Source organism: Antechinus flavipes, chromosome 6, assembly GCF_016432865.1.
Source record: "Antechinus flavipes isolate AdamAnt ecotype Samford, QLD, Australia chromosome 6, AdamAnt_v2, whole genome shotgun sequence".
Taxonomy (NCBI): Eukaryota; Metazoa; Chordata; class Mammalia; order Dasyuromorphia; family Dasyuridae; genus Antechinus; species Antechinus flavipes.
This window is the reverse complement of record NC_067403.1, coordinates 16,137,680-16,160,716: the sequence shown is the minus strand read 5'-3', so window position 1 is coordinate 16,160,716 and position 23,037 is coordinate 16,137,680. Positions and strand designations below refer to the sequence as shown.

The 23,037-nt window shown below is 39.8% G+C and overlaps 2 protein-coding genes and 1 long non-coding RNA gene across 6 annotated transcripts in view; 1 reads left to right on the top strand and 2 right to left on the bottom strand.

The window, feature by feature from the left end:
- LOC127540760 (sodium-dependent phosphate transport protein 2B-like) overlaps positions 1–3,325 on the bottom strand; it is a 34,067-nt gene extending 30,742 nt beyond the window's left edge. The window contains exons 1-3 of the mRNA XM_051965597.1: positions 3,286–3,325; positions 2,144–2,272; positions 1,744–1,887 (exon numbers count right to left, since the gene is read on the bottom strand). Coding sequence (XP_051821557.1) covers positions 1,744–1,887; positions 2,144–2,272; positions 3,286–3,325 — 313 coding nt within the window. The remainder of the gene's footprint in view (positions 1–1,743; positions 1,888–2,143; positions 2,273–3,285) is intronic.
- The window catches only part of LOC127540922 (sodium-dependent phosphate transport protein 2B-like), a 205,660-nt gene that overhangs the window by 76,078 nt on the left and 106,545 nt on the right, over positions 1–23,037 (bottom strand). The window lies entirely within an intron of this gene.
- On the top strand, positions 11,503–12,614 carry LOC127540928 (uncharacterized). Its single transcript, XR_007948321.1, has 2 exons — positions 11,503–11,748; positions 12,342–12,614. It is a non-coding gene; the product is annotated as an uncharacterized LOC127540928 (long non-coding RNA).

Below are 23,037 nucleotides of genomic sequence, written 5' to 3'. Positions count from 1 at the left end.
CTTCTAGCTCTCTTGTGAGAGTCTTTTTAATTTCCTCCATGAGATTCATCTGTGCTGAAGAACAGATGATCTCCTTCTTTGGGGATTCACCTGGAGACAATCTGTTTTTAGTCTCCTCAGGATTTAGAGTCTGCTCTCTATCCGTATAGAAGCTGGAAAGGGTTAAAGTCCTCTTCGATTTTTTGCTCATTTTGTCAAAGAATCAAAGACAAACTAGCAAAGAAAAAAACCCTAACTGGAGTCTGCTTTTTTGGAGCGAGGGGCTGGGTGGTGTTACTGAGCTTCCTCTACAGACTGCAGGGGCAGCAGTGAGGCACTAGCCCGACTGTGCTGCGCCTGCGCTCTGAGATCCCAGAACATGCTGAGTCACTGGGGTGGGGGGGGGGGGGAGGCCAGGTCCCGAGAGACCTGTTTGGGCTTGTATCTTCACCTCTGGTGTTTTTAGCTTCTCTGCTGGGCTGCTGATTTGCTGCCAGGGCAAAGTATCCAATCCTGTAGCAAAGCTCTCCCCGCAGAGACAGCTGTGATCTAACCCCACCCCCTCTCCAGACTGCTCCCATGCTCTCACTGCCACTGCCCTCAGCCTGCGCCCGATCTAAAACTGTCCCCACCCTCGAGCAAAAACAGACCTTTCTTGGCGAGTTTCAAGGATGTCTTCTCTTGGTAACTATTTGTAGAGTTTTTTTTGGTAAAGCATTAATTCAGAGGCTTGTAATGAAATGGATAGTGAGAGAAAAGACGGAGCTTACAAAGCTGTGTGCCTCCTCTCCGCCATCTTGGCCAGAAGTCCAATAGGAATACTTTCAACAAGGCCCCCAACCAGTCAATTATCCAGTCTTTACCTGAAGATCTCCTGTGTGCAAGGAACACCTGAGACCAAGTGCCCCAAAGTATAACCAAGGCAGAGCAACTGGGGCTTTTCCCATAACAAGAAAATTAGACCACTGGTAGCAATGCTTGAGGGGAGGGAGAGAGGTAATCACTCTTTAATGGTGGCTGAGGCAACAGCTCTCTCCCCAGATTGCCTCTTTTTATTTCAGCAACTTAGAATTCTGTGTTCTAGGGGAATTATTCATCGTCCTCTCTCCTGCATAGACATACTCCAGAGAAGCTTACTTTATGACCTCACATCTGTCCACATCTGTCCATTGAACTAGAAAGAAAATTGGCATGTGTTCATCCCCCCCAAAAAAAAATGGGGGCAGGGGATGAGCCAGTCCTGGGATCTGGAGAGATTTGCTCCAATTCAAGTCCATTTGAAAAAACAAAGAAGTGATTTAAAAGGATCTGGTCTGAATTATCTCTGTTAGAAAAATAAATGCACTCAAACTGCACATCGAAGATATTGGCTCAGACTCATCTGAGTTAAATATCAGACTGGGGAAAAAAAGAAGAGAAAGGAGTCTTCACTGACCTGTCTTCTCTTAAAACAGATCTGCTCTAAGATTAGCACTCTTCAATTCCAGCTAGGAGTATTAAAGATTTCAGCCAAGGACATGCAGCCCTACTGTGCTAGGGCCAAATTTTCTAACTCTACTATGAGAATAAGTACGGACATAGGATGGGTATCAGAGACAGATTCAACCTGATGGAACCATGAAAAAATCAGGAAGACAAAGATTAAAAGCCAGAGCAGGGTCTGAATAAAGGCATGAGTCTATAATTTGGAAAGAAATCCTTTGAATGCACCCAGGCTCGCCTAACTAACAAGGCTGGAGGACGGAGGGATCAGGGCTAACTCACGTGAAGAGGACACCATGCTGACAAGGATGGATGTAGAAGTACTGGAACTTTGCACCATGACCGTCACCAGGACACCGATCATCAGGCCAGCTACGGGGTTGTAAATTATTGAACCACTATGGAAAAACATCCCAGCAGCTTTCCCTACAAAGATACAGAAGCATATTTATTTTTAAAAACAAAATAAATAATATAAATTGTAAAATAAATAAATAAATAAGCAATGGTGCTGGGGAGGGGAGATAAGGGAAGGAGGGAAAGTATGAATCAAGAGACATCCATGTTTCTGGAATGGATGAAAAGGTGAAACCCCTCATAATTTAAAAGAAGGGAGATTTTTTGTTGATTGGCTATATGCTGAACCAGATCAATTAAACCTTTCTGATGTTGCTTCTCATACCTCCAACCAGCTGGAAAGCGCTGCTGAGAATGTCCAAGGAACATACAAATAGGTAGAGAAATAGCAGTAGTAAAATCAATTTTAAGATCCCTTTACAGATACTTATTATTTTCTCTGTAGCTTCTGTCTCTGGGGAAAAAAGATTGGGAAGGGGAAAAAGCATTTATTGTTATTAAACAGCTGTGTTATTAAACAGCAGTCCCTGGGCTAAATATTATACAAATATTGCCTCATTTATTGTAGGCATGTGTGTATGGCTTCCCCTAGGCAGGTACACATACACACACATACACTCACTCTCTCTCTCTCTCTCTCTCTCTCTCTCTCTCTCTCTCTCTCTCTCTCTCTCTTTTTCTCTCTCTCTCCCACTCATACACTCACACACAGAGAAGATCTGGCATCTTGTGCAATCATGTCCCATCCCTTTCTAGCCAGGAGAAGGCAGGCTGGGATTGCCAGCTTGAGGGAATGCATCAGAAACTGCATTTGAAGAAGCAGCCATTAACTTGAAGTGGTCTCCAAATTTGCCCCACCCCTTTCTTTAAAAAAGTCACATTGGTGGAGAAGCTTTTTGGCACCAAAAAAAATTGAGGTCTGGAGGGGATGAGGAGCCATAAGCAAACCAGGCTGAACCATTGGCTCGCTAAGTGGAGCAGAAAATAGGACCAGTCAGTTTCAGGTAGAGGAGTCTCAGATGACCAGCCAGAGCACTTAGTGCTCTCCAGGGGGAATTAGGGCTCACTGGGGTCTTGGGCTTCACAGTAAAAATGACAGTTTTGCTTTTGTAAAGACTCTTTTGGCCCTAAATCTTCCTAATGAGGCTGGCCAGCCTAGAGGATTAGCCTGTAGGGGCTGTTAGTCCCGCCCCAGCCCCTCCCCACAGCCCAGCCCACCTCATGGAGATTCAGAGCACCTGCCCCTTCTCCCTGGCCCCAGGGTCCATGCTGGATGGCCCCTTTCATCCAGTATCCCTGCTTTCAGTTTCCACCTTTCTGCCTTCCTTCCTTGTCCATATGCCACACTTGTCTTCCACAGACCCAGTTCAGCAGCCAAGGGAGATAATCATTCATTCATTTATTTAACCACTAACCACTTTTTTATGAGCCAGCTGGGCAGAAAGCACGGTCCCAGGGGCTGGGGACCTGTAGAGACAACCCAGACATGTTCCTCGCCCTCACACATTGTGTGATGAAAAACGGAATGAAAAATATGCCCAAATTGGAAACGCTGCGCAGGAATATGAGAGGAAGAGAATGGAAGGAGAGAAGGAAGAAGTACTGGAAGAGCCAAAGTGCCCAGTATGCTTTGAAATTGGCAGAACATTTCACATCTTCCTTCTCTTTTCATCCTCACATGAACCATGGGAGACAAGTGCTGCTATTATTCATTTTACAGCTAAGGAAACTGAGGCTGAAAGCACCTGATTGACTGAGCTAAGAAGTGTCCGAGGTCTATTCAAACCCAGGTATTTGTGATTCCATCAGATATGATGATCCCCAGAAATTCATGAGCTCATCCCAGAGTGCAAGATGGAGCTCTTGGGTTCTGACCATTTGCCAGAAGATGGGCCCCTCTGACACTCCCAAGCTATGCATTTGTCCACTGTCTTGCCTTTCCCTACTGAATTTGTGGAGCTTCCATGGTCCCCAGGATAAGATTCATCTCACTCTCATTTGCTTTGGAGCATCCGGAGCACACAGTCATAAGCACAGATACAATTAATCAATCATATTTGATGGTGGTGATGGTGATAATGAAATTCATCTTTAAGCCACTACAATTTGGAAGTATGCCCCAAAGGCTATAAAACTGGCCATATACCACGACTAGATCTGTATCTCAAAGAGATCACTAAAAAGGGAAAAGGAGTCACGTATGCAAAAATAGTAATCGCAGTTCTTTTTGTAGTGGGACAGAATTGGAAATTGAAGGGATGCACATCACCTGGGGAATGGCTGAACAAATTGTGATATATGAATGGAATGGAATATGATTTTGCTCTGAGAAATGATGAGCAGACAGGTTTCAGAAAAACCTGGAAAGACATGTATGAACTGACGCTGAGTAAAGTGAACAAAACCAGGAGATCATTGTGCAGAGTAATGGCAACATTGCGTGATGATCAGCTGTGATTGACTTAGCTCTTCTCAGTTAATAACAAGGATCCAAGACAATTCCAAAAGATTCACAATGGAAAATTCTACCCTTGTCCAGGAAATAACTGTGGAGCCTAAATGCAGATTGAAGCATAATATTTTCTTTTTTTGTTTTTTTTTCCTTGTGTTTTTCTTTTTTGTTCTGATTTTTCTTTCATAACATGACAAATATATTTAACATGATTGTACATGTATAATTTAGATCAGACTGCTTGCTGTCTTGGGGAATGGGGAGGAAAGTGAAGAAAAAAATATGGAACACATCTTTTTCCCTTAAAAAAAATCTTTGGGATACAGAACTAGTAATGGTATTGTTAGATCAATTTATACGCACAGTTTTATAGCCCTTTGGGCACAGTTCCAAATTGCTTTCCAGAATGGTTTGGTCAATTTACAACTCCACCAACAATGTATTAGTGTCAGTGGAGTGTTACCAGATTTCAAAAACAGATAGTGCAGGGTAGCAGGAGAGGCATTAAGAAAAATATGCACGGCAAGACCTATATAAGCTGATGCAATGTGAAATGAGAAGGACTGAGAGATAATTGTGTATAGTAACAGCAATATTGTAATGATGATCCATGACTTGGCTACTCTGATGATTACAATGATCCAAGATAACTCAAAGGAGTAATGATGAAAAAATGTAGTCCACCTCCAGAGAAAGATTTGATGAACTCTGAGTGCAACTTGAAGTATATTTTTTTTGCACTTTATTTGTCTTGGGTTTTTTGGAAATATGGATAATATAGAAATGTGTTTTGCATGATTTCTGAAGTATATTTGATATATTACTTGCCTTCCCAGTGGGTCAGGAAGGGAACAGAAAGGAATAAGAAAATCTGGAAATCAACATTTAAAAAGAATGCTGTAAAAATAAATAATAAATTTTAAAAGGAAGCAGAAAGAGAAGAAGCAGGGTAATGTAACAAGGAGAAGGCTCACTTTGCTATCACTAAAATCTCAGTTCAAATTCTGCTTTTCCACATTTTCCTCTCAGTATCCCAGATATCTCTCTAAAATAATAAGTCATAGATGAATTGTTAATTTGTATCAACAGAGGAAATATCTATACCAAGAGTTTGCTGTACCTCTGAAATCAGATTTGAACCAAAAATAAAAACATTAACTTCATTTTAAAATAAGTTAAGGAGGCAGAAATACTATACCTTTGGTTTCTGTTAAGATCAACTCTTTTACATAGACTATTATAATGTTTTCAAGTCTTCATCAAGACTAATTAATTATACTGTAAAACAGTATGAACTGTCTAAGAATGAAATTACATGGGATTTGGATATAGGAGGAAGAATTCTCATTGATCATTGTCCAAGAAAGAATGGGAAACTAGAGACAACTGGAAAAAGGAGATAGAAAGCTATGAAGAATGTTACCTCAGAGTTTTAGACCAAGGCAAAAATTGAATTCAAGATCAACAACAATCCTTACTGAGAGACAGAAGAAGAAAGAAAGGTCTTAGCTAAGAAATCCTCTAGCCCTGCAATGGTACAGGCTATCAAACTGTGCATACCTTTTGAAACAGCAATGTTTCTACTGGGCTTATATCCCAAAGAGATCTTAAAGGAGAGAATGTGAGCCACATGTGCAAAAATATTTGTGGAAGCCATTTTTGTAGTGGCAAGAAACTGGAAACTGAGTGGATGCCCATTAATTGGAGAATGGCTGAATAAGTTATGGTGTATGAATGTTAGGGAATATTATTGTTCTGTCTGAATAAGTGATGGTGTATGAATGTTATGGAATATTATTATTCTGTAAGAAACGATCAGCAGGATGAATATAGAGAGGCCTGGAGAGACTTACATGAACTGATGCTAAGTTAAATGAGCAGAACCAGGAGATTGTTGTACACGGCAACAAGATTATACAATGATGAACTCTGATGGATGTGGCTCTTTCCAATAATGAGATGATTTAGGCCAGTTCCAATGATCTTGTGAAGAAGAGAGTCATCTACTACCCAGACTGTGGGAACTGAGTGTGGATCACAAAATGGCATTTTCATTCTTTTTGTTGTTTGCTTGCATTTTATTTTCTTTTGCATTTTTTTCCTTTTTGATTTTTCTTGTGCAGCGAGATAATTGTATTAATATGTATGCCTATATTGGATTTAACATATATTTTTACCATGTTTAACATATATTGTTTTACTCATCATCTGCGAGAGGGGGTGGAGGGAGAGGGGGAATTGGAACACAAGGTTTTGCAAAGGGTAATGTTGAAAAAATTATCCATGCATGTGTTTTAAAAATAAAAATCTTTAATATATATTTTAAAACATTTTTCTTGTGCGTTTTAAAATCTGTTTTCTTTTGCAACATGGCTAATTTGGAAATATGTTTGGTGACTGTACATATATAATTTACATCAAATTCCTTGCTTGTCAAGGATGGAGGAGGACAGAGAGGAAGAGAATTTGGAACTTATTTTTAAAAAATGAATGTTAAAAATAAAGTGCAAAAAGAGCAGAGACTAACAAACAAAATTAAAACCCATCTGAAAGATATTCCCAAATGAAAACTCCTAAGACTATTGTACTTAAATTCCCAAACTCCCAGGAACCATAGTTAGGATCACACAAGATTTAGTAGCTATTACATTAAAGGAGCAAAGGGCTTAGAATATGATATTTTGGAAGACAAAAGACCTGGGATTCCAACTAAGAATAATCTATGCAGAGATATTGAGTATAATACTTCAAGGGAAAAATATATATTTAATAAAATAGAAGACTTGAAAATATTTCGGATGAGGCTAGAGCTAATTTTTTTTAAATTGATGATAATTTGTTGATATAGATTTATAATAAGTGGAGACAAAGTATTTCTGTATTTGTTTCTTGTCTAATAGAGCACATCTAGATGTTCCTTCTTTTTAATTGTTTTTTTTCTGCTTATACACGTATATTAATTTTAAAATATACATTTCTTTATGAATCGTGTTAGGAGAGGGGAAAAAAACAAACAAAAAAAAGTGAAGATAGCATGTATTGATTTATATTCAATCTCCAAGGTTCTTTTTCTGGATGTAGATGGTGTTTTCTATTCAAAGTTTATTGGGATTGTCTTGGAAAAAAATTTGACTTTCAAATACAAGACTCAGGAGACACGTAAAAAGGTAAACATAAGAGAGAAATCATAAGGAACTCAAAAAGTTAACCTATATACATTTCTATAGGGGAAGATGATACATATATCATCTAAGAATTTTATCATTATTAGGGCAGTTCGAAGGATTCTGCATAGAAAGGAAGACAGAGTTGAGTCTATTATGTTGACATGGTATTAAAAAAAAAGGATAGACAAGAAAGTGGGATACGTTGGGAGAAAGGGGAAGGAAAAGCAAGAGTGGGGTAAATTACCTCACATCAGAGAGACAGCCAAGGAAGAGTTTTCACAGTGAAGAGAAAATAGTGAAGAAGCACAGGCAATGCTTAAATCTCACATTTAAATTATTTTAAAAGGGAAACACGCACACACACACACACACACACACACACACACACACATTTGGCAATAGACATCTATCTTACCCAACAAGAAAGCAGGAGGAAAAGGAAAAAAGGAAAGAGAAAGGTGATAAAAGTGAAGACAGATGAAATCAGTGGTCTGAAGCAAAACAGACTTTAGAGAAGGGAGAGAATAAAAAGAGAGAAGCATAAACAGAAGAATATAAGATAGAAAGAAAAGCAGTCAGCAATCGTTAACTGTGAATGTGAATGGGATGAACTCACCCATAAATCAGAGGTGAATAGCAGAATGAAAACTAGAAATCAGAACCCATCAATGTGTAGTATACAGCAAACACTCAAAACAGAGAGACACGGTGTTAAAATATGGTTTTGAAGCTGAATCTATTATGGTTCAGTTGAAGTAAAAATGGCAGGGATAGCAATTATGATCTCAGTCAAAGCCAAAGCCAAACCAAATATATTTAAAAGGGATAAGCAACTACATTTTGCTTTTTTTTTAAAGGAACCATAGACAATGAAGTATAAATTTATATGTATCAAATGGCATAGCATCCAAATTCTTAAAGAAAAAGTTAAATGAATTACAGGAGGAAATAGAAAAACTCGACTATACCTCTAATTTCCTGCTTCTGAGCTGAATAAAACTAAATATAAAATTAAATAATAAAAAAGTCAAGGAAATAAATTAGAATCCTAAAAAAGCTAAATCTGATAAGAACTCAGGAGAAAATTTAGAATGGGACTTGACAGGGATAAGCCTTTTTTGTCAGCTAGACAAAAATTAACCATGTATTGGGGCATAATGTAGAAAAACAGAAAAAATAAATGCACCCTTTTCGGACCATAATGCAATAAAACCTCCGTTTAATATAGGGCCATGGAAGGACAGATTACAAGCTAATAGAAAGCTAAATAATCTACTTCTAATGAATGAATAAAACAACTAATCACAGAAATAACCAATAATTTCATTAAAGGGTGACAATCATCATTTCCTAGTTTTTTCTCCAGCTTTACGCAAACAGCATATGTGAAAGAATGAAGGAAGCAGATGGCGGGAATGGTCCAAGGCAGGTGCTTGGCTGATCATGAGAGGAGAGGACAGTTGAGTTTTTCAAGTTCAAATTCAAGTTTAGTTCATCAGAGGCCAAGATGGAGAAGGAAGTAGAGGGTAGCTAGTGCATGAGTGATCACTTAGGAAAGAACTGAGGGGTGGGGAGATTGGGGGTTGTGATGAGTTTGACTTCAAGGCAAAGGGAGAGAGAGAATGATGGCACTGCAGAGTTCTTGAATGTGGAAGTGCTTTATTTGTGGATGAGGGCAAGATCAAAGCTATGACCTTTACGTGTGGTAGAGTAGCAGATCGTTTGAAATGAGTAAACTGAGGAAATCTATAAGGTTAGGGTGTTGGAGAGACTATCATCATGTATGTTGAAATCCCTTAATATGAGGGCAGGAGTTGGGAGAAGACAAAGCCTGTGAGCCAGACCCTGAACTCATTAAGGAAACAAGGGAGTCCTAGAGGTCTGTGGATAACAGCTACTGGATTGTGGATGGAGTGGTAGATATGGACCAAATAAATCTCAGAGAAGTTACTGAGTGACAGGGAAGGAAAGCCTGGAAGTGACAATGGAAAGCAAGGAGTATTCTGACTTTCCCACCTTAATTAGTGAAAGGGTTGAATGAGTGAAAGTGCAGCCAGTGATTAAAAGAAAGGCCAGGGAAGCTTTGTCATCAAGGGGAAAAGAGGTAGATCTCACAATGGGAAAGGGAAACATTTAAGGTGAAATTAAGTTTGTTACTTAGGGAGCCAGAAGGCACAGTGGAAGGGGTGGGTAGCTGTAGAGTGAGACTTTGAGCTTCTGGTGAAGGGAAGGATGATGGAGGGAAGGGGGAAAGGAAGAACTGAGTAGGTTTTCATTGTTCATAGAAGGATAGCATCAGGGTACAATTTCTTCAAGACTTTCCAGGGGTCCTCAAACTATGGGTCGCGGGCCAGATGCAGCAGCTGAGGACGATTATCCCCCTCACCCAGGGCTATGAAGTTTCTTTATTTAAAGGCCCACAAAACAAACTTTTTGTTTTTACTATAGTCCAGCCCTCCAACACTCTGAGGGACAGTGAACTGGCCCCCTATTTAAAAAGTTTGAGGACCCCTGCTTTAGACAGTTTCAGAGTGAAAGAAATGATCTGGCACATACACAGCAGCAACTTAATAAATGCTTGTTGGATTGGCTGTGCCCATAAAAGTTAAGAAAACTCTTCTCCCTTCTCTAAAGATTTTGTCTATCTCCCCAGGCTTTATCCTTAGATTGAGGTCTCCCATCAGCCCAGGCGAAAGCCCTTGGGAGCAGCAGAATCCATCCCTTTCCATTTGTTGTGGTTCATCTTCCACCATATGCTTATGTCTTTATGTTGGCATGATGGTGTTTCTGAGTGGCTCACTGATAGGCTTTTAGCTCTAGTGGTGGATTTAGACAAACTTCCACCTGAGAGCTTGGGCTGCCTTCTGCTGAATCCTGTGTTTACATTTTGAAGCATCAATGAAGCTCTAGGCTTTTCATCAGCAATATTTGGAACTCTTCCCTTTCAATAAATATCCCAAGTTTTCAAAAGAAAAAAACAAGAGTGACAACAACAAAATAACATTCCAAAATTTGTGGGATGCAGCCAAAGCAGTATTTAGGGGAAGATTTATCTCTCTAAATGCATATGTTAATTTTTTTTTTTTTAAAAAAAAAAAGAGCAGATCAATGAATTGGGCATAGTTAAAACTACTAGGAAAAAGAAGACATTCCACATACCCAATTAAGAAATGAAGTGGAAATCCTGAAAATCAAAGGAAAGATTAATTAAACTGAAAGTTTTAAAAATAAAATAATAAAACTAGTAATTGATTTTATGGAAAAACAATAAAATTGATTAACCACTGGGTAATTTAACTTTTTTAAAAAGAGAATCAGATGACTAGTATCAGAAATGAAAAGGGTAAATGCATGACCAATAATTACTAGTCACTTTGCCCAATTATAAACTAGTAAAACTAACGATCTATGTGAAATGAATGAATAATTACAAAAAATGAACATCAGTTGAATTTTATACCAATATGGAACACAGGAAGTTCAGATACACAACAATAGCATCAACAAAAAAAGTCATTTATTCTAAAGCTATTTTAAAATATACATATTTCTATCTTCTACTGGCATCTTAGGGTAAAATTTTAAACTTTCACTTTACTTTCCAAACCTTACATATGCAACTTATTATCAAATCATTCCTTTTCTTTCTGGATTCACTTTTCCTCCCCTACATTCCCAATCCCAAGTTCATAATTAAATCACTAATCCTGGTCTTGGTCATTGTTTTACTAGATTTCTTTCATCTCTTTCTCATTGCCTTCTAAATTTAAATGTCTCATTCTACTATCCAAACCCTTTTATATTCATCACCAGCTTAGAAAATGTCTTTTTGCTCAGTGTTGGCTCTTCCTCTGATGGTTCTCTATTCCTTTTTGAGCTTAATCTCTACTTTAAACTTATCAATTATAGGCTACTTATAAATAAGTGATAAGTAGGAAACCTGGCATCTTCAGAATAAAAGGTAAGTGAAGGATGTTGCCACCAAACCAATCAATACCCTTTTCCAGGCCAATGTTCAGAAACCCTTCACTCAATCCAACAGACTTTTGTGGAATCCAACTGTTTTAGAACCTCCAGTTTCTAAATCTACCCCACTTCCATCTAGCTCCAACAGATAACTAAAATCCCAGTTACCCAGAGATTGCTGAGCTAGTTTTAAGGTAGCTCAAGCTGCTCAGGATTGTCATCTACCAGCAAGAAGATGAGTGCAGGGGATACAGGGATGAGGGAATCTCAAACTCTACAACTGCTTCAGGACAGAATTATCTTCCCCTTCAAGAAGAGACAAGAGTTCAAAGATGGAGCTATGAGGTGTGACTGGGATGGGAAAGGAGGAATGTTTGGGTATTAGTGTTGCAAGTTATTAATGGCCAATTTAGATTGCTAGAAATCCTAGAAAAGAAGTAACAATATATGCTCTCTCATTCCTAATTTTTTTTAAGGCAAACTAATGATCTTGCTCCTAAACTCTTTAAATAGATAAATATCATCTTTGTTCATCTTCTAATAGTTCTCCTCTTTCCTTGGTTTTAATATTTTCTATCTCCAGGACCTAAGGCACTTAGTTGGTGAGTTATACATAAATGATGACTGATTGATTCAGAGGCCAGCAAATTGCTTCCACTATGGTGTAGAATACTCTTTGGCATGGTCAGAAGTGTCAGAAGAATAGGGTAAACATTTTCAGTGCTAGGAGATCTGCCCTTTAATAAATCCTGGTTTTTCTGACATGTTCCCCTCCCTCAGTATTTCTCACACTCTTGTCTCCCTTACCTTCCCAAGGCACAGAGCTGTCTTCATTCCTAAAATGGCCAGGTGAGTCCCAAGTCAGGAAGACAGTAATCCACACTTTCCCCTAGCCCACTCCCTTTAAGACACTTTATAACTTGAAACTTCTTCCATAGGCATGAATAGAGGACCAGAAAGAAAGAGGAAGCAGTGTGGAGACAATGAAAAGAACATACCTGTGGAAGACAGGATACCCTAATTCAAATCTTCCCTCTTATGTTGATCATCAGGCTCATCTTGAGAGAATCACTTAATCACGATCAATATCAGGCTTGTCAACTGTAAAAGGAGGGGATTAGACTTGACTTCTGGGATTTTTACCAGCTCTTAACTCAGAAGTGATTTGCAGTTCCAGAGAAAAGTTCTGCCAGTAAAGGAGATGAGCAAGATTTGTTGGTGGATTTAAAATTTTTTATTTAATATTTTCCCTATTACATGTAAAAACAATTTTTAACATTCTTTTTTTGCTATTACTTTTTAAACTTTTTTATTGACTTTTATTTTTAAACCATATGCAAGTATAATTTTTTAACATTAACTCTTGAAAAAACCTTCTGTTCCAATTCCCCCGCTTCAATTCATCCCCTACCCTAGATGGCATGTAATCCAATATATGTTAAACATGATAAAATATGTTGGAATCTTTACAAACTGCTAACTAATTAGAGTTGATCTAATCTTACAAGAAGATGTTTTGGGCCAGAACCTGAAACAAGGTACTAAGTAGAACTAATTAATACAAGGCTTGTGTTCACACCTTTACTCATTGGAGTTCACAAGTATGGGAGTTTCACAAAGTAAACTTTGTAACTTTATGAGTTCACACCTCCCTTGAAGCTCTTTGGGCCAGAGAGCCATAATCCCTCTCTTGAAGGAGCATAAATAGAGCTTCAATGGGCCAGTCAAAGAAGTTTTTCAGAGTGAAGAAGCTACAAGTCGAGATTTCAGCGGAATTATGCCAGAAGCCCACTCTCCGAGGCAAGGCAGAATATTTTCCACTTGGCTGGCTGGTGGCAGAAGAAGAATTTTCAGAGGAAGAAGCTACAAGTCGAGAGTTCAGTGGACAACCAGATTCATCTTCATCTCACATCACTGTGGTAGGTGGCTGGGCTCCTGCACGCCCCCCACTGAGACCAAGCTGGTCTGAAAGACTCACCAGAAAGCTAGCCGAGCCCCAAGTGAAGGAAACAAGAGATTCATTCCATCTCTGTGCTGGTTGGAGGCAGAAGAAAGCAGAGGCAGAGGCTGAAGGACAGAACCTTTGGATTTGGCGACATTCGGAGGGAGCTCTTGGAACCAAGCAGAGAAATAGACCTCTAAGCTAACCGGGATATATTGGAGATAATAAAAGATCTGAACTTTTATCACCTGGCTGCGTTTTGAGAAGAAAAAGCTCACCACAAAATATATGTTAAATTCAATATAGGCACATATATTTATACAATTATCTTGCTGCACAAGAAAAATCAGATCAAAAAGTAAAAAAAGAGAGAGAGAAAATAAAATTCAAGCAAACCATAACAAAACGAGTGAAAATATTAGGTTGTGATCCAGACTCAGTTCCCACAGTCCTCTCTCTGGGTGCATCTGGCTCTCATCATCACAAGATGTATGGATGAGTCCTTCTAACTGTCCTAATAATGAAAAAGTTCTTGAGTTACAAATATCATCTTCCCATTTTGAAATATAAGCAGTTTAACATTAATAAGTTCTTTACAATTTCCTTTCCTGTTGATATTTTTGTGCTTCTCTTGAATCTTGCATTTGAAAATCAAATTCTCGATTCAACTGTAACCTTTTCTTCAAAAATATTGAACACCTTCTGTTTCACTGAATGCCCATTTCTCCTCCCTCCCCTTCCACCCTGACGGATATTCAATTTTGCATTTTGGGGATTCTTAATTGTAATCCTAGCTCCATTGCTCTCTGACATATTTTATTCCAAGTCCTCCAATCCTTTAATGTAGAAACTGCTAAATCTTGTCCTATCCTAAATCCATAAATTTAGTCCTATGATTCCATGATGTTTAAATGGTTTCCTTCTGGCTGCTTGCAATATTTCCTCCTTGACTTGGGAGCTCTGGAATTTGGCTACACTATTTCTGGGAGTTTTCATTTTGGGATCTCTTTCACGAAGTGATCAGTGGATTCTTTCAATTTCTATTTACTTTCTGGTTCTAGAATATCAAGGTATTTTCCCTTGATAATATATTCAAAGATGATGACTACACTCTTTTTTAACCATGAATTTTAAGTTGTTCAATAATTTTTAAATTATCTCACCCAGATTTATTTTTCAGGTCTGTTGTTTTTCCAATGAGATTACATATTATCTTTTTTTATTCTTGCCATTTTGTTTTATTGTTTCTTGCTTTCTCATAAAGTCAATAGGTTCTATTTGCTCAATTTTGATTTTTAAGGATTTTTTTTCAGTGAGTTTTTGTACCTCCTTTATTTGATCCAACCCTGCTTTTTAAGGCACTCTTCTCATTTTTTTGTACCTCTTTTATCATTAGATCTAATCTTTTTTTAATGTATTATTTTTCTTGATTTTTTTGTGTGTGTGCCCTTTACCAAACTGTTGAATTGTTTTTCATGATTTTCTTGAATCAATCTCATTTCTCAAGTTTGCTTCTATCCCTCTTACATTATTTTCAAAATCCTTTTTGAGCTCTTCCATGGCCTAAGACCAAATTATATTTTTCTTGGAGGCTTTCGATATAAAGGCTTTGACTTTTTTATTTTCTTCTGAGTGTACGTTTTGCTCTTTCTTGTCATCATAGTAACTTCTTATGGTCAGAATATTTTTCTATTTGCTCATTTTCCTAGCCTATTAACTTGACCTTTAGCCCTGTTAAAGTGGGGCTCTGTTCCCAGGGTGGAGGGTATACTGTCCCAAGCTTCAAGGGTTTTGTGGAACTGTTTTCAAAGATACTCCAGGGACTTGTAAGTTTTCAGTTCTTCCAAGGTGGTATGATCTAAAGAGAGGTGTGTTTACTCCCCTCTTAGCCTGTATTTTGATCTATGCGTGACCCCAAGCACTCTTTTCTACTCTGAAACTGTGAGAAGGGTCCCATCTTCACTATGGCTGTAGATGCTAGTGTGTGAGATCTCCTCCTTGACTGCGACCTAGGACTGGGACCGGAATCTGAGTATGGACAAAGCCTCAGAGTCCTGCTTTAGGACTAGCAAAGAGACCCCTGCAATCTCCTCCTAACCACTTTGATGGCTGTGGATTGAGAGCTCAGGAATAGGCTGCTACTACTGTTGCTGCCGATTCAGTGGCTGGCAAGGCCCACTCCTGGTTTGCTGAGCTGGACTGTTCTTCACTCTCACCCTTTTCGGCTGACTTTTCTAAGTTATCTTGAGCTGGAACATTGCCTCACCCCAACCTTTTGTGGAGTCTCCTGCTCCAGGGATTATTTTATGGCATTATTTAAAGGTGTTTGGAGGGATTTTGTAGACAGCTCTGGCAAGTTGCTACCTTTTCTTCCTCTCTGAATTCTAACTATTCTTGTTGTTCTCCCAAAATTATTCTGGATAATTGTCAAAAGCCCAGCTCCAACCCCCACTGGCCACATGGTCCTTGGCGAGTCTCTTTCCTTCCAGTCAGTAGCCATGTTTTCATGGAAAAAGAAGACATCTTTATCCTCTTTATCCTCTTTAGATCTTGAGGAAAAGTAGACACATAATTGTTAAAATTTACAGCACTTTATACATGTGAATTGAGGCAGGTTCTTTTTTTATTATAAAATACAGAAACAGCAGGTTTTTTTTCTTCCAATTCTACCCAACTGTTGCAGATCCAAGAGCAGAGCTCCGTCACTCTTGTTCCAGCAGCAATTAGGAAGTTTCTTCTTCTAGGAGAAGCACCTTCAACAAATAAAAGAATACTGGAAAAGGAATCACAATGGGTTCAGACTACACTACCTGTGCAGCAGCTTATCTAATTTTTCTGGCAGTTTCACATCTGTGTTCACCTCCTCACCTCCTGTACCCACAACCTCCTGTGCTCCCAGAAGCTGCTGCTCTGACATCCAGGCGGACCAACCCTTCCCACGGTCACGTTACCCCACAAAACCTGCCTCCCCCAAGCCCGCCTCCTGGCCCCCCATCTCTGTCCCGCAGCTGCTGACAAGTGCCAGCTCCGGGTCTCTCTGCTCTCCACCTCGGAGCAAACCCCCCTCCCGGGGAAGCGGGCAGCCAGCCCTCGGAGGTCCCTCCTTTTCTGGCGGGTAACCCTCTGAAATCTCGGGGGCCCTGGGGCGCGGGCACAGTCCGTCAGAAACCCTTCCGGGGGTCTGGGAGCCCGGACTTCTTCAGTGCCCAGATCCGAAATGAGTAAGGAGCCGAAAGTTTGGGCCGCGGTGACGAGCTTCCCGGCTGCCCTCCCTTCCGAACCGTAGCTGCTCGGGATGCCCCGTGGGCCCGGCCCTTCCCCACAGCCGGACCTGCCGGATCAGGGGCTCAGGAGCCAGCTCGGGAGGGATGGGGAGGCGGCCCCGGGCCCGGCTCCGGCCCGCCCACCCACACTCACCTGTGCGCCTGCTGTCCCGGCTGAGGACCTGGGAGCAATGACCTGCGGCCCTGCCCGGGCCGCCCTTATATAGAGGGAGGGGTTGCGCAAAGCTCGGGCCGGCGCCCGCCCGCGGCGCCCCCTGCGCTTCCCACCCCTCAGCGGCCCCGGCCTCCCCTGCCGGGCGCGCGGGGGCTCGGGCCGCGGGACGGCCGCCCGGCTGCTCTCGCGCTCTGGGCTCTCGGACCCGGGGGTTCTCTCTCGTGCGGGCCATTCCCCCGAGACAGGAGCCGAGAAGCCAGGCCCGGCCACCCCCAACTCCAGCTCTGCCCAGGCCTAGGACTGTTACTCTTTGTCCTTCTTTCTCTAAAAGGACCACGACGACCTCAGCAAGGTGGCGCGTGACACCCAAGTGAATCGCATCGGAGAGAGGGTGGGCCGGGCAAAGTAACCAGCCTCGCTTTCTCCTCCAGATTTTTAAAAACAAATGTAAAAAATCGTTTTCAATGTAACTGAAAAAAATATTAAATTAATTTTAAAATCATATTAAAGGTACCTATGACAAAAATAAAACCAAGAACATCCTTCTTCCTCCAGAAAAGTAGCCCTTCTTTAACATCTTTGAAAGTTGCTCTTTGAGCCTTTGATTGAATACTTGTGATAAAGGGAAAGTCACTATTGTATAAAGCAGGCCATTTCTTTTGTGCACACCTTTAATTGTTAGAAAATTCATTTTTGAGGGTCAGTTAGGTGGCGCAGTGGATAGAGCACCAGCCCTGAAGTCAGGAGGACCTGAGTTCAAATCTGGCCTTAGACACTTAACATTTCCTAGCTGTGGGACCCTGAGCAAGTCAATTAATCCTCAGAGAAAGAGAAATTTCACTTTTTTTACTAAACCAAAGTCCTTTCCCCTATAGCTTAGATTTACCGATCCTATTGTTTTCTAGAAGAGTACATTAAAAGGCTCCGTTCTCCCCTTGCTGCTAGTCTTTCCAATAAGTGCAACAGCTGGTTTAAGGAATAAGAATGCGAGACTTGGATTCAGGAATTCCTGAGTTCAAATCCTGTCTTAGATACTTACTTAGCTATGTGACCCTAGGTTGGTCGCTTGCTGAATGGGTGGTGAGGTAATTGTAGGCAAGGTTTGGAGGGCTGAGGGAGAGAGGTCAAGATCACTTGGTGGCACTAGGAGGAGAAAGGCTGGAGACTCCAGACTCCGGAATCCAGGATACATCTTTGTCAAGCCTTGTGGCAGCTTACCTGCCTCCTTCACTTCTCCCCCTAGAGAGTTAGCCCAGACATTAGCCAGGTCATTATAAGCCTTGAAGTTTTTCTCATTCATTCTCTCTCTCTCTCCTCTCCTCTCCTCTCCTCTCCTCTCCTCTCCGAAGGCCAGTGAAGAAACTGCTGCTATCTCCTTCTAGATACTTGTCTGACCCCACCTTGTCTGGAAAACTGCTATTGCTACTTCAATCACTTCTGAAGCCTGCTGCTGGCCTGGAATGGCTTGTTCTGGTCTGTGCTCTCCTCTTACCCCAGTAAGACAAATTTTTCCTGCCATCCTAAATAGTCTTTGGCTACAAAATTGTTTCAGCCTGCCCTATTATTGGATCTGTCACTTCAGAATTCATTTTCAGGCATTATTTTAACATCATCTGGAGAGAAATTTTGGATAGCTCAAGTGAGTCTCTGCCCTTACTCCACCATCTTTAGATAGCTTTTTATAGATAATTTTCTACAGCTGACCTTTATAGTCACAAAATCAACTAAACAGTTCAGGGAAGAAAAAAAAAAACAAGATCATGTTGTGCAGGATTTGTTGAAAAGCATTTAAGGAATAATATGTTGATATCAGAGCAAAGAAAATGATGAATACAGAGAGGCATTGGAAAACCTGGATGAATTGGTGTAAAATAAATTAAAATAAGGAAATAATATATCTGACGATTGCAACAATGTAAATGGGAAGAACAGCAACAAAATAATCAAAATGCAAAAGTGCATCATTCTAGTAAATAACTTGGCTACACAGAATCTAGACAGGAAAACACTTCCCCCAAGTCTTTGTAGAGATGAGGAACTTTGGGTATAGAATGCTGAATATAATAAATAGCAGATTTTTTTCACTTTAATGTTCATTGACTGGTTGGGAGAGGATGATGGATGCAATGGGAAATGTAGGTGATTTTAAAAAGCTACTAAAATGCTTTTTTTTTGTTGTTAAAGCATTTAATTTGATACTCCCACACCACTTAAAAATCTTCAAAGGAGCCCTTTTGAATTGATATTAATTATGAATTCTCAATTTTGATGCCTTTCAAGAATTTGCTTTCCTTAGCTAGTTATTTCATAATCCACCCCTCTGCTTACTGTCTGATTCAGTTGAACTGATTTGTTAATTATTGGCCATACATGGCATTCAATATCCCCCTGCTTTGATATACATGATCTTCTAAGTCTGTGATATACTCTCTCCCCAGTTTTCCTTTGTAGAATCTCTGGCTTCCTTTCAAAGCAAAGGAAAGTAACAACTCTTGTATAAATACTTTCCTGACCAGCTCCCTTTCCTTCTCTCCTATTCTAATTATTAACTGTCTCACTTGGAGACAGCTGATAGCTGCAGTGGATAGAGCCCTGGGTGCCCCTAAGCAAATAATCTAACTTCTATTTTGCCTGTTTCCTTAATTATAAAGTGGGGATAGCAAAAACAGGTACCTGCCAGGGTTATTGTGAGAACCAAATGAGACATATATTGTGCTTAGTACAGTGTCTGACACATAGTAAGTGCCATATAAATGCTTATTTCCTTCTTTCCCTCTTTAAATTACCATATGTTATTCGTATTTAAATTGTCTTTACTTATGTCCCTGCTGCATCTTGTTAGTATAAGTAAGCTCGTCAGGAAAGGTACCCACATGTGCAGAAATGTTTGTGGCAGCCCTTTTCATAGTGGCAAGAAACTGGAAACTGAGTGGATGCCCATCAACTGGGGAATGGCTGAATAAATTATGGTATATGAATATTATTTATTGTTCCGTAAGGAATGATCAGCAGGATGATTTCAGAAAGGCTTGGAGAGACCTACATGAACTGATGCTGAGTAAAATGAGCAGAACCAGGAGATCATTGTACATGGCAACAACAAGATTATATGATGATCAATTCTGATGGATGTGACTCTTTCAACAAGTTTCAATGATCTTGTGATGAACAGAGCCATCTATATCCACAGAGAGAGCACTGTGGGAACTGAGTGTGGTTCACAACATAGCATTTTCACTCTTTTTGTTGTGTTTGCTTGCATTTTATTTTCTTTCTCATTTTTTATCCAGTTTGATTTTCTTGTGCAGCACGATAACTGTATAAATAAATATGAATATATTGGAATGAACATATATTTCTGCCATGTTTAACATATGTTGGACTGTGGTGTTTCTTGTGCAGCAAATTAACTGTATAAATGTGTGTATGTGTGTATATATATATATATATATATATGTATTTATCATATACTTTAACATGTATGGGACTACTTGCCATCTAGGGAAGGGGGTGGGAGAAAGGAGGGGAAGTTGGAACAGAAGGTTTTGCAAGGGTCATTGTTGAAAAATTATCCATGCATATGTTTTGTAAATAAAAAGCTATAATAAAAAAAATTTAATACCAAAAAAAAAAAAAAAACATATATTGGACTACTTGCCATCTAGGGAAGGGCATGGGGGAAGGGGGGAAATTGGAACAAAAGATTTTGCAAGGGTTAATGTCAAAGAATTATTCATGCATATGTTTTGAAAAATAAAAAGCTTTAATAAAAAATTTTTAAAGTAAGCTCCTCAAAGTCAAGAACTATTTGATTTGTTATCTAATAAGAATAGGAGAATGTATTTATTAAGTAATTAGATGTTTATTGAACAACGGATGAAGACAGGACTGAAGGTGAAGCAGGGCACTCAATTCTTGACAGAGAAACTGATAACCTTAGGATGCAGATTGAGACATGAATGTCGTTGGACATGATTAGTGATAGAATGGGTTTGGCTTGCCTATTCATATTTTTTCCAAGGCTTTTATTGTGTGTGTGTGTGTGTGTGTGTGTGTGTGTGTGTGTGTGTGTAAGAGACAGACAGACAGACAGAGAGACAGAGAGAGGGAAACAAACAGAGCACACAGGAGAGAGGAATGAGGTGGAAATGGGACAAAGTGATTGCTTATTAATTGAAAGATTTTTTTAAGTTCACAAAAATTGTTTCTTGAACCAAATGAGAAGAGTTAGAGGGAGGATACCAGGGCTTGACATGGAGTCAGAAAGACCCAAGTTCAAATATAGCCTCAGACACAAGCTATTTGACCTTAAGAAAGTCACTTAGCCACTATCTGCCTCAGTTTTCCCAGTTGTAAAATAAGGATAATAATAGCACCTACCTGCCAGAGTTGTAGGTACTTAATAAATGTTTATTTTTTTTCTTTCCTCCTTGTGAAGATGAACGATAATAATAGCAAACATTTAATAACACTGTGTCAGGCATTGTTCAAAGGGCTTTAAAATGATCTCATTTGATGAACAACAACCACAACTCTACGTGCCCTGTGTCACCAGGAGAGTGCCTTGGTTTTGTAGCATTTCCAGAGTTATTTACATCATGTTTTAAAGGCTTGGGAAGCCCCTTCTTATTTGGGTTGTTTCCTGGTTCCAAGTTCAGCACTTTCAACCACTCCACTGTTAAGTAGCTATGAGGAAATGCTTCCTTGGAAAGATGCCTTTGTCAAGGAAGAACATTGTTCACTTGTTTTCATTTGTGTTCCACTCTTCATGACACTAATTGGGAGTTTTCTTGGTAGAGATACTGGAGTGCTTTCCCTTCCCATCTCATTTTATAATGGCAAACAGGGTTAAGTGTTCACATAGTGTCTGAAGGTAGATTTGAACTAAAGAAGATAAGTTTTCCTGACTCTGTCCACTGTGCCATTCTATGTCCAAGGGAGTATGAAGAATCCTCTAATCTCAATACAGAGCTGCTATCAGAGACCCTTTGAGCTTCTTTGATTAACCCCAGCCAAATGATAAAGCATAATTTAGGTCCTGACACTCATAATGTACGCCCCTACTGCTGTATAAGAGCCAGCCAGCCAAGCTAGGTGCGCAAGTGTGACTTATTCACAAACTATTATCTTCTAATGCAAAGTTGATGTTTAATAACACGCTCCACTATGTTAATTAATGGGGATTGCAAAAGAGCTGCCTGCTCATGCAAGCCAATTAGGAGAGTTTCCAAGGGGCTAGGTTTTCATTTGCATCTTCTGATCCATTATCTGTCAGACTCCACCTCCATTTTGAAATGGGTCATATGATGTTTCTCAGGGTACCGACTAATTAGGTAGCATCCCCATGCTTTCACTTTTCACACTGATGGCAGCTCTCTGGCCTGACTCTTTAATTCGGAACTGTTCAATTAGAAAAGATACAGGAAATGGTACCTTCTACAATTATTTAGATTATTTTAGACTTAGAGACCCAGGAACTGGAATAAGAAAAAAACTGATATGCTTTATTGGTCTCTCCTACTTTAAGAAAGGGCAGCTAGGTGGGCATACTGGATAGAGTACTGGTTCTGGAGTCAGGAAGACTCAGTGAGTTCAAATGCAGCCTCAGACTCTAGATGTGCAATCTTGGACAAGTCACCTAATGTGGTTTGCTGAAATGTTCTTGGTTTGTTTTCTGGAGTTCTTAGAGCAGCCTTTATTTCAATTGAATAATTACCACAAGAATAATCAGATGTTAAAGTCCAAATCCTTTATTATCTCATTCACAATCTAGTTTCTTTGCCTGGGGCTCAGCTAGCTTTCTTGAAACCTCCTGAGTCTTGGTTTCAGTGGAGAAGCAAAGGAGGAGAGCCTGCCACCACGGTGGTGGGAGATGGGATAAATGAATCTGGCTCTGACCCTGGATGAGTTTGTCCCAGCTTATATGCTCTACACTGAGTATAAACCAATCATTATATCACTAGGAAACCATTATTTGTTGTAAGATTAAATCAATCATATTGAATTTAGAGAACTATTAATCACCATGCTAAACTAGATAACCATTGTCTCATCAATTCCACTGAGTTAGCACCTTGTAAGAATCCTTGATTTAAGTACAGCGTTCTGGCCCAGATTGCCTCATTTTGTTTCCTCATCCATAAAATCAGCTGGAGAAGGAGAAGGAGTAAACCATTTTGCTATCTTTGCCAAGGAAACAGCAAATGAGGTCATTGAATAGTGGGATGGAAGTGAAAACAATGGAACAAGAACCT